The 9,993-nt window shown below is 65.0% G+C and overlaps 1 protein-coding gene across 1 annotated transcript; it reads left to right on the plus strand.

Moving 5' to 3' along the window:
• Positions 1 to 2,513: 2,513 nt before the first annotated feature.
• On the plus strand, positions 2,514 to 5,767 carry PRCD (photoreceptor disc component). Its single transcript, XM_008155177.3, has 3 exons — positions 2,514 to 2,587; positions 2,883 to 2,951; positions 5,749 to 5,767. Exons 1-3 carry the CDS (start codon positions 2,514 to 2,516, stop codon positions 5,765 to 5,767), a joined length of 162 nt encoding a protein of 53 aa, XP_008153399.2.
• The last annotated feature ends 4,226 nt before the right edge of the window (positions 5,768 to 9,993 follow it).

Genomic DNA, 9,993 nt, shown 5'->3' on the forward strand with positions numbered 1-9,993 from the left:
GATCCCTGCAAGGTGAGGGCTGGGCCGGGCGGGGAGGCCCGCGCGGAGTTTGGCCGCGGGGAGGGGCCGCGGCGCCGGGTGGTCCCGGAGGAGGGGCGGTCACGCGGCCGGGGCGGGGGGGCCCCCGGAGGGCGCGGGGCGGGGGCGGGTCTGGGGGCGCGGCACCTCCCCTCACGCTGCGGTCGCAGTCGGGGCGCGTGAGTGCGTGCCCCCGTCTCGCTGCGGGGAACGGGCTCCAAGTCCTACTCGTCCCGGCACGGGCGGTGGGGCCGTCCGCCCACGGGGTGGACGCGAGCTCCTCCAGCGGCGCCGCCCCCGAGCCCCTGGGCCGGGCCGTGGAGGTTGGGACTGAGGTCTCCCTGCCCCAGTGCCTTACGCAATCACCCACGTTGGGGCTGGGGGACCACTGTCAAACCTGAGCGCCAGCGGCCCTCCGTCCAGCACCCCGCCTCCATGTGAACGCCCATGTTGTGGGAAAGAGCCCTGGGTGGCCTACATGACACAGCCCGGCCCTGCCCGGCAGCCCGGCCCTGGTGAGCAAAGTGCGAGGGAGAGGCAGCCGGGCTGGGCACAGCGGACCTGGGAGGGTCAGGAAGGCTTGGGGAGGCCCAGGTGCCAAGGCCCCTGGTAGGGAGGGTCCTGGGGTGGAGGAGACACATTCTGCCCGGGTTTACGGGTTTACGTGGGGACTGCGCCTCTGAGTGCCCCAGGGGTCCCGCCCTGCCAGCAGCTGGGGCGGCCAGGTCCCACCTCTGACTCCCCGTGGAAGCCAGAGGCCAGGCTGGGGGTCTCCTCTGAGCCATGTGAGGGCGTCCATCCGGGTGGGGTGTGTCCACTTTTCCCCAAGGCTCCCTGTGACCCCGCCTCCTGACCTCGTCCCCCTGCTCACGGATTGCCAGAGGCCGGCTCTCCTCTTCCACGCTGGCTTCATGTTTATCTGAAAGCGCGCACTTCCAAGTAGACAGCCCTCCTGGGACCGAAGGCTCAGGCTCCTTCCTGCAATCTGGGGCCTCTGGACACGGCTCCATCTCACTGGAGGGAAGGAAATCTGGCCTTCATCTAGGGGCCTTGGAGGAGGAGAGGGTGTGGGTTCAGTGTCTTATGATCACTCTCAGATCCAGGCCCCCCTGCCGTGGGGACCCCACACCCTGCACCCCGTCTGGGCCAAGACCGAGCGCACTGCCCTGGGCCACCCCCCTAAACTCCCGACCGTTTCCCAGAGCCAGTGCGGGGGCCTTCCCAGTGGCCGCCCAAGAAGTTCCGCCGGGGTGCGGAAAGCCAGTAGAAGAATTACTTATTTTTATCTCAGTCTTTAAAAAAAAAATACAGATTTCGATTGATTTCAGAGAGGAAGGGAAAGTGAGAAAGAGAAACATCAACGATGAGAGGGAATCATGGATCGGCTGCCTCCTGCACGCCCCACACTGGGGTCGAGCCCACGACACGGGCATGTGCCCCGACCAGGAATTGAACTATGACCTCCTGGTTCATAGGTCAACGCTCAACCACTGGGCCACGCCAGCGGGGCTGTTTTGACCTCAATCTTTACAAGTTTTACGTGTGTCTGTGGCGCAGGACGTGTTTGCACAGGAGCAGTGTATCATTCGTGAGCGGATGCACAGATCTACTTCGGGAGCGCACGCTTACATCCTGCTTCACTGAAGAGACGCTGGGAGAGAACTGCCCGGAGGGTGGAGCGGAGCCAGTAGCCAGCCTTCACTCGCTGGCCTCTGGTCTTTCCGGCTTCATCTACGATCCCTCCCCTCTCTCCTCCCCTGGGGCGTCCCCTGCGACCCATGACGTCACTGCCCTGCGGCCACGTTCGCTTTCAGGCCCCTGGCAGGGCCTTCGGTCTCAGGACCACCCTTCCCTGAGCGCCTGCAAATTCAGGTGCCCCAGCTCCTCTCTGAAGCTTCCCGGCGCTTACAGCTCCCAACATGCCCGGTGGGTGCCGCTGACTGCCTAAGTCACTCTATTATGGTGACTGCTTACCTTAGTGCCAAACTCCTTAGTCCACAGAGCCAAATATCAACAGGACAACGATTGACATTTCTTTGGAGAGCCACATTTTTTACACTTAAACTTCTTCTAACACCACTTCTTCAAAATAGACTCGCCCAGGCCGTGGTATTTTGTGGAAGAGCCACACTCAAGGGGCCAAAGAGCCGCATGTGGCTCACAAGCCGCAGTTTGCCGACCATGGCCTTAGTGCATTGGTCTGCACTACACCCCCCTTGAGGGCCAGGCCCACGCCTAGTCCGTCTACAGCCAGAACAGACTGAGGTCTATTTCCCAGGCACGGGGATGAGGGGAGGGGGGTAAGGGAGGGTATCGGGGCCCAGGGAGTGTAATCCTCTTCACAAGGTCAGGCCTGCTGACCCCAGTAATCAGCTTGAGCCTCCTAATCCATCACAGCAGGGACGTAGGACGCACAGCAGGGGCCTGGGAGCCGGCAGGGGCCATCTTGGCCTCCTTGGCAGACTCGGCCTGGGAGGGGATGGGGCAGCCGAGCCATGTGCACCACCCTCCTCCTGCTCAGCACCTTGGCTATGCTCTGGCGCCGACGATTTGCCAACCGGGTCCAACCGTGAGAAACTGACTGGGCCATGGGCTGGGGTGGGGGAGAAACTGCATGGCCGAGCTGGAGGGGGGCAGGGGCTGCCCGGACCTCTGGTGGGGGGGGGGGGGGGCGCTCCAGGGGTTTGCAGGGACTTCCCGAGAGGCTCCCCCATCAGAGTAGGGGACTTGGAGCTCTTCAGAGACATTGGCTGCCACCACCTCCGGTCAGTCCCACAGCCCCCGGTGGCCAGGCCCCGCAGAGGAGCCGGAGAGGGGTCTGGCTCTGGCCCACAGCTCTTCCCGCCTGCCCTTGCCTCCTGCAGAGAGCCCGGCGAAGTGGATGGGGCAGCCCTGGGCAGCAGCCCAGAAGCAGACACCCGGTCCCCCGGCAGGTAAGGCAGAGAGAGCTGGGGTGGGGGAGGGTGTTGTCCTGTCCCCTGACCCTGACCCTGACCCTGACCCGGTCCCCGCCTGGGGCGGTACAGGGGGTGCGCCGCCCTGTGTGCTGCCCCCTGGTGCCTGTGTTCTCCGGCCTGTCCTCTGGGCCAGAGCGACTCTGCTCTGCTTGTCCGGGGGGTGCAGGTGGCCCCGTCCCCTCGTCCCCTCGGGAGGACGCTCAGGGGACGGGGAGAGGGATGAGGCCGCTCTGCGGGCGGCCCTGCCTCCCCTGCTCCCTCCGGCTCCGCGCCCAGCGGCAGCGGCCCCCGCGGCAGGATTGGCGGGCCAGCCCCCAATAGGAGGCGCAGGAGGCGCATGACATCACCAGCTCTGCCTGCCATTGGCTGGGCTGCCCCGCCGGCAGGACGCTGTCTCCGGTGGCCAGAAAGTGAACTCCGCCCGGGGGCACAAGTCATGTGGCCTTTACAGGGGGTGAAGTTTGGGGAACTTTGGACTTCTCCTTCCCTGGGTGACAGTGTCCTTTGATGAGAGGGGCTCCTAGGCCCAACAAAACACAGAAAAACCAACAAATGTTTATGAAGGACATTCTAGTCTGCAGAGTGCGTTCTTCCTGCAGAAGCAGGAGCTGGCCCTGGCACAGCTGCTCTCCCTCCTCGTGGGGCGAAGGCCTGGGGCCGGTGGGCTCCAGGGCCCCTGGAAGGTGTCTCCCCAGGGCTCGGGGGGCTGTGACAGCAGCAGGCCTGTCCCAGGTCCCTTTCGGGCTGAGGAACCTGCCTGCCGAGTGCCCCTTAGAGGTAGTGCAAGCCCAGAGGCCTGGTCTTCGTGTCCGATTCCCCAGGTTCTACGTGTCAGGAGGCCCACTGCCAAGTCCCGGGCATGTGTGCCCCCCTCCTGGGCCTCCGGGCCAGCTGGGGTGGTCACAGCAGGGCCTGGTTACTGCGAGGGGCTGCCCAGCCAATGCCATACATGCCGTGCCATCTCGGGGCCTCGCACACAGGGCCCCTCATGCGGGGACTGGTGCTCGCTGCTGAGCTGGGCCTGGAGTTGGGCAGTGGAGTTAGCTCCTCGCTCGCTGACGGAGAGGCTCCGGGCCAATGACATAAGCTTTTCGTTGTTACGTGAACCGGGGCTACTAACAGCGGCTGAGAGGTTGGAACGGGGACTGGTGGAGAGCACGTGGCACAGGCGCTGCGCTGTCACCGCCCGCGATTCTCTCCTGGCTCGCTCCGTCGGCGCTTTGCCCTCCGCGGACACTCACCTGGAGTGGCATTAACGCCCGAGGCTGGCAGGACAAGTGTCTCCATCTCCTGAATGGCGGGGACACAGAGAGACAGGGCCCAAGGCCGTCCATCACCTGTGGTTGACGTGGGACTGACAGGCAGTCAGCCTCCTCTCCCTGAGACGGGCCTGGACCTCCTGCGGGGAGAGAAAGGGCCAAGCCCAGACCACCTGGCCAGGCCTGGGCCCTCGTGGCCTCGCCAGGAGGAAGCAGCTGCCTGTTAACTCTTCGGGACCCAGTTTAACACGGGCCCAACATTTAACACCTCCTGCTGCTGGGGCGCTGGCCCGGGGTGGCGGAGGGGGCAGATTTCTGCCCTCCGGTGCCACAGTCATCATTCCAACTGGCTTCCTGGTGCTGCGGCCCCTAAGCGTGGGGTGAGACAAACCCGGTCTCTTCTCAAGCGACTCTGGTCCGACCCGCACTCCCTCCGCGGAGCCCAGGGTGAGGCCGTGCGCACCCCCCTCCGAGCCCGCTGAGGGCCACGGTGTACCCCGCTCGCTCATCCTGGTGGGCGTGCAGATGCCAGGAGACTCATCTCATCTGAAAACTGTGCCCCAGGAGCAGAGAGGCACAGAGCAGACCTTGCTGCGAGTTCCTCTCAGAACTGTCTCTGAGCATGGTCCCTGGGGCCAGGGGCGGGTCTTGCTCAGGATGACGTGGGCAGCGTGAGGGGCGCCTCCTGTGCTTCAGAGGGTGAGAGAGGAAGGAGAACACCCTGATGAGCCGTGGGCCACCGGGGTCAGATGACCGAGGTTGAGTCTTGATGTCATGCCCACTCGCCTGCCAGCCCTGTTGTAACCCACCAGTGACCTCCTGGCGTCCCAGCACTCCTGTGAGCGTGGCCTCGTGCAGCACCGCCCAGAGCTGTGGGGGTTCACAGGGGAAATTCCGGTGAAATAGGCATCGCGGAGCCGGGCGCAGAGTCCGTGCTGGGTGAACGGCGGCTGTGCTGCCCCGAAAACCCTAGAACCTCCCCTGCAGCCCCCCGGGGGCCCCAGACACTGTTCAGGCAGCTTTGTCCTGTGGCGGAGGGTCTTCCCCTCGCAGCCCACTGAGTCTCCAAAGGCAACGCTGTGGGAAAGGCCTTCTCCAGGTGGACAGCCTTCCTCGCCAGGACAGAGCAGACTGCCCTGTGGAAGCTGCTACAGAAATTAACGTTCAGCCCCGTGGCCCTGCCGCCCGGCCGAGAAGGCCCTGCTCAGCCGCCCCGGGCGAGGACAGGCTCACAGCTCCCCGCGCGCCCGCATGTGCAGGAGCTCCGGGGCCCGGGCCTGGGAAGGGCCGGACGGCGCCAGCGGCGGCCTGTGGTCTGCTCGGTGCGTGGGCTGGTCCCACCGCAGCTCTTGTCCCGTGGCATCGCCTGTATTCTCTTCCCAACACCAATTAGATTAAAGAGCGTCCAAAAGATGGTGGGGTGAATCACGAGGCCTGGGGTGTGAGGAAGAGGAAGGCCAGAAATGTGGGAAGGTCACCCCTGCACCCCGACTCCCATGCTGTTCTCTGTTTAGGGAGAAGCCTGTGGAGTAAGCCCTCACCTCCTCGGGTGCAGCTCAGCCCCAGCAAGTGGGATCAGCCGGCCCAGCAGGTAGGCAGGGCCACGAGCCCTGGAAGGCAGAGGGCAGAGGGCAGAGGGCGGGCTGGGGACAAGGAAGGAAGGATGTGCAGGGCCTGGCCATGTGGGACCGTGGGTCATGGACAGGGGCTGAGAGTAGGCGGGTGCACTCCTTCCTTCAGCTTCTACCATGAATCTGTATGTTCGCTGCCAGGGGGCAAGTGTTAGTTTTAAGAGCACCACATGCATCATTGCTTTTTAAAAAATTTTTTATATTTTTTATTGATTTCAGAGAGTAAGGGAGAGTGATAGACAGAAACATCAATGATGAGAGAGAGTCACGGATCAGCGGCCTCCTGCACGCCCCCCATTGGGGATGGAGCCTGCCACCCAGGCATGTGCCCTAACTGGGAATCGAACCGTGACCACCTGGCTCATAGGTTGACGCTCAACCCCTGAGCCACGCCAGCCAGGCCATCACGTGGACCTTGGCAGCGTTTTCCAGGATCGGGGAGGAGCAGTGGCTGTGTTGCGGGGCCTCTCGGGGAGAGGGCTGCTCCGCCTTGGCATGGGAGGAAGGGCGATCTGGTTGGGTGTCTGCAGCTCAGGTCCTGGTGTGCCCCTCCCCCAGGAGGATGCTGTGGGGGAAGCAGCCGCAGGTGGGGAGGGGGAGAATGAGAAAAGGCAGCAACTGAGAAGGTAGACCCCCTCCCTCTCAGCCCTGGACCCCCATCCTCACTGCTCCCCAGGCCCTGGCTGTGCAGGTCCAGAGGCCCCGCCTGGCTGGGGCAGGCAGGAGGGGCAGATGCTCATTGCTGTAGGACGGACTCCCTCTGAGCTCCTGGGCACCTCACCTCGGAGGCAGGTCCAGAGGGGGGGACTCAGTGGGCCCACGGGGTTGACCCCGCAGCCCGGCGAGGGGCAGGAACAGTGGGGAGCGGGAGACTCTACCAAGCAAGGGCTTCCATTCATTCTCTACTCCTTCAGAACCCGGAGACCGGTCCCGTATCACCCGCATCTGAGAAATGAGAACACAGAGAGGCTGATGTGCCCACATCACCTCGCTGGTACGTGGGGGACCCTGGGCTCCCATGGAGGCTGCGCGGGCCTCTCTGGCTCAGGAGCTCCGTGGTAACCCTCAGCCGTGGTCCGGGGCTGTGCGGTGGCTCGCACTCCCTGTGGCATTTGCCTCACCCTGCCCCTGGCTGCGCTGCTGAAAGGATCAGTAAGACAGCCAGTTGGCTCCGTGACATGCGTGCCTGCAGCTAGCCAGCAGCAGCCCCAGCCTGGCCCGTGCTTTCTGAAAGTGTGTACATGCGTGCGCGTGTTCCAAATGGGCAGTAGCGTGTGGGGAGGGGGAAGCATGACACTTGTTTTTGTCAGCCGGCTGACTGCTCAGGGCCTGGAGCCGCCTCGGCCCCCCGCTGCTCTGCCATTTCTCTCCTCGCAGTCCTGCCTGATCCCGAGCAGAGATAAAAGCAGATTTCCGCTCCTGCTCCCTGGGATCCAGGCGCAGACCCTGCAGGCAGCTGCTCCCCACCGGCTGCGAGAGCCGAGAGCTGTTCATCTTCCACAGCCCCCGCCCCCGCCCCCCTGCATGCCTCTCTCCCCATCCAGCTGCTGGGCCCACCCAGGCGGGAGATGGAGGGGTTCTCTGGACAGCAGCACCTCGAATCTGAAGGGGAGGAAGGGAAGGGGGAGCCCGAGGGGACCACGCTGAAGCCCTGGGGGAGGGGCTGCTGGGCCTGCAGGGAGCCTGGCGCTTCTGTTGGAGCCTCCAAAGTAGGGCAGGTGGAGGCTGGGGAGGAGTCACCCCGGGGCAGGCGCTCTGTGCTGGGACCACGTCAGGGGCCCGCTGCCCACTTGACAGGGGCCGCGGGTTCGAGCCACCTGTCTGGGCGCCTGTCAGCCTGTCTTCCTCCCGGGAGGCAGGGCCCTCCTGGTGACAGGGCTGTCAGGCTGAGGGCCAGAGGGCACGGTTCCCAGACTGTCTGGGCTCCCTGGCCGTCTTCACATCCTCTCTCTAATCCACGTGCCATGTCCCTGTCACTCCATCCTCGCCTCGCGCTCTGCCATTTCCGAGTGGCCTGTCTCCTTCCACTGGTCTGAGGAATTGGCAGGCCAAGGTCAGCGAGCTGTGCCGGGCTGGCTCCCAGCCCAGACACACAGCCAGGGACACCCCTTCGCGGCACTCAGGGCGGCTCAGGAGATGGTGGCTCCTCCAGGGACCCACTCCGGATGGAGGGAGGGACGGACAGGAAGGGGCTGGGGGCGGTGGGGGCCCTGGCCGCGGAGTGGGGGCGGGGGGGCAGGCCACGTGGGCGGGAGGGCGGGCTGTCCCCCGGGGGGAGGTGCAGGCTGCTGTGTGGGGAGCAGGTTGTTTACGCCTTCCCCCCACACCCAGCCCACGCTCCCTCTGATTCCTGGCCCCCCAGCCCGGGCTGTCGGCACAATGTGCCCGGAAAGCGGCTGCCCTGGGCCTCGGACTCCTCTGCACAAGGTGCCCGCTGTCTCCCGTCCCAGGGGTTGGTGTGAAGCCCACGGCCCGCCGGACACCATGTCCCCCAGCCAGAGTGCTCCTCCCCTCCCACTTCCGGGAAGAGCCACTGCTTGGAAAGGGAGCAGGAAAGCCCAGGGCTTGGATCAGGGCAGTGGGAGCCGGCTGAGGCGCGGGCGGGTCACTCCTGGTCCGGCTCCAAGAGCGGTTGTGCGGGTTCGAGAGGAGTGAAGCGCGGCATGCTGTGTTCCACGCGTGAGCTGGGGTGCTTGTTTGTGCGCTGTCAGCTGCTGAGCAACTCGTCACTTCAGAACAATCCTGGGCTCCCAACAGCCAGCCCCGCGCCCCCCGCCCCCCCTCCTGCCCGTTTTTCCACACACACAATAGCGGGGCGGTGGGGGGATCTGACACAAATGAGAGGACAGCAGAGGGAGCAAGTGCTGGGTGGGGGCCTAGGAAGCCCCGGGAGCCTCTGGAGCCCAGAACCCTGTCCCCACCTCCCGGGGGCCGGGCCTGGGCACCTCCCGCAGCTGGCTCGGCTTCCAGCAATGGGTCTCAGTCTCCGGGAAGACAGGGGGGGCTGTCCTGCCGCTTTCCGTCCTCCATCTGCATGCGCACCTCTCTGATGCTCATCTCTGCGGCCGGAGCCCAGGGGCGGGGGAGGCTGCTCCTGGCTGCCCCGAAATGCATTCGAGAAGCAGAGCCAGTGGCCGGGAGGCGTCTGGCAGGGACTGTGGCAGGGACTCAGGGCGGCTGCAGTCTCCCCGGGAGACAGGAACACGACCGGGGCGCTGAGGAGGCGGCGGGCGGGCGCAGCGCTGCTGTCCTGTCACCCCAGGGTGCAGATGCCACCTCGGGGAGTACCTGCCCCTCCCAAAGGCGTGCTTGTGTGGAAGTGGGCAGGATGGTCCTGGAGGAGGGGACGTAGCAGAGGCGCTGGCCCACCATGAGGTGGGCACGGCCTACCTGCGGCCGCTCTGGCGTGAGGGCAGGGTACCCCGCTGGCCCGCCCGCTCCCAGGGCCCCGCCGCTGGAGGAAAGTCATGCTGCTTTGGGAGCCTCGAAAGGAGAATGGCCGGGCGGCTTACACTGTGGTTCACATTAATGTAACGGTAATGATGCCACTGATGTGACTAATAATGGCTGACGTGCCTCAAACACTGATGAGCTGGGCACGGTGCCGAGGGCTTTATCAGAGCCTCGTCTTGTTTCTGAGGCAGGAACCGCTGTCTCCTCACCCACCCAGTAAGGACAGGGAGGGGCACAGTCTGCTCCAGGTCAGCCCGGCCAGGGGGAAGCCAGGACCTGCACCGGGCACCCTGATGCCGGAGCTTGTGCAGCTGTGGGGACACAAGGACCTGAGTCCAGAGCCGGGTGTGACCTGTCTACCGGGCACGGGGATGAGCGGTGGCCCCGCCCCGGTGACGCCTTTGCAGGTGGGAACCTATCACTCAAGGGCAGACCAGACTCGGCCATGAGGGACTGGTCCTCGCCTGCCAGGGAGGGGGCGAGGGAGCTGCCACTCCAGGCTCTGTCCTCAGGGAGGAAGCAGCGGCCGGGGGAGGACAGACAGTGAGGTCACACTCAGCCACTGCCGCCTGCTGCTCCCTCAGGAGTGGGAGAGGGAGCTGGAGGAGAAAGGGTTTGTTTTGGGTTCTGCAGGGGGAGGGCGCAGAGCGTGAGGACCAAGGAGGCAGCGTCAAG

This window comes from Eptesicus fuscus, chromosome 20 (genome assembly GCF_027574615.1).
Source record: "Eptesicus fuscus isolate TK198812 chromosome 20, DD_ASM_mEF_20220401, whole genome shotgun sequence".
NCBI lineage: Eukaryota > Metazoa > Chordata > Mammalia > Chiroptera > Vespertilionidae > Eptesicus > Eptesicus fuscus.

Excerpts from the sequence above, each read along its gene's own strand:
- PRCD (XM_008155177.3), top strand. The coding sequence starts at position 2,514 with ATGTGCACCACCCTCCTCCTGCTCAGCACCTTGGCTATGCTCTGGCGC. Across the intron at positions 2,588-2,882 it reads TTTGCCAACCGGGTCCAACC|AGAGCCCGGCGAAGTGGATG; the intron begins GTGAGAAACTGA and ends TGCCTCCTGCAG.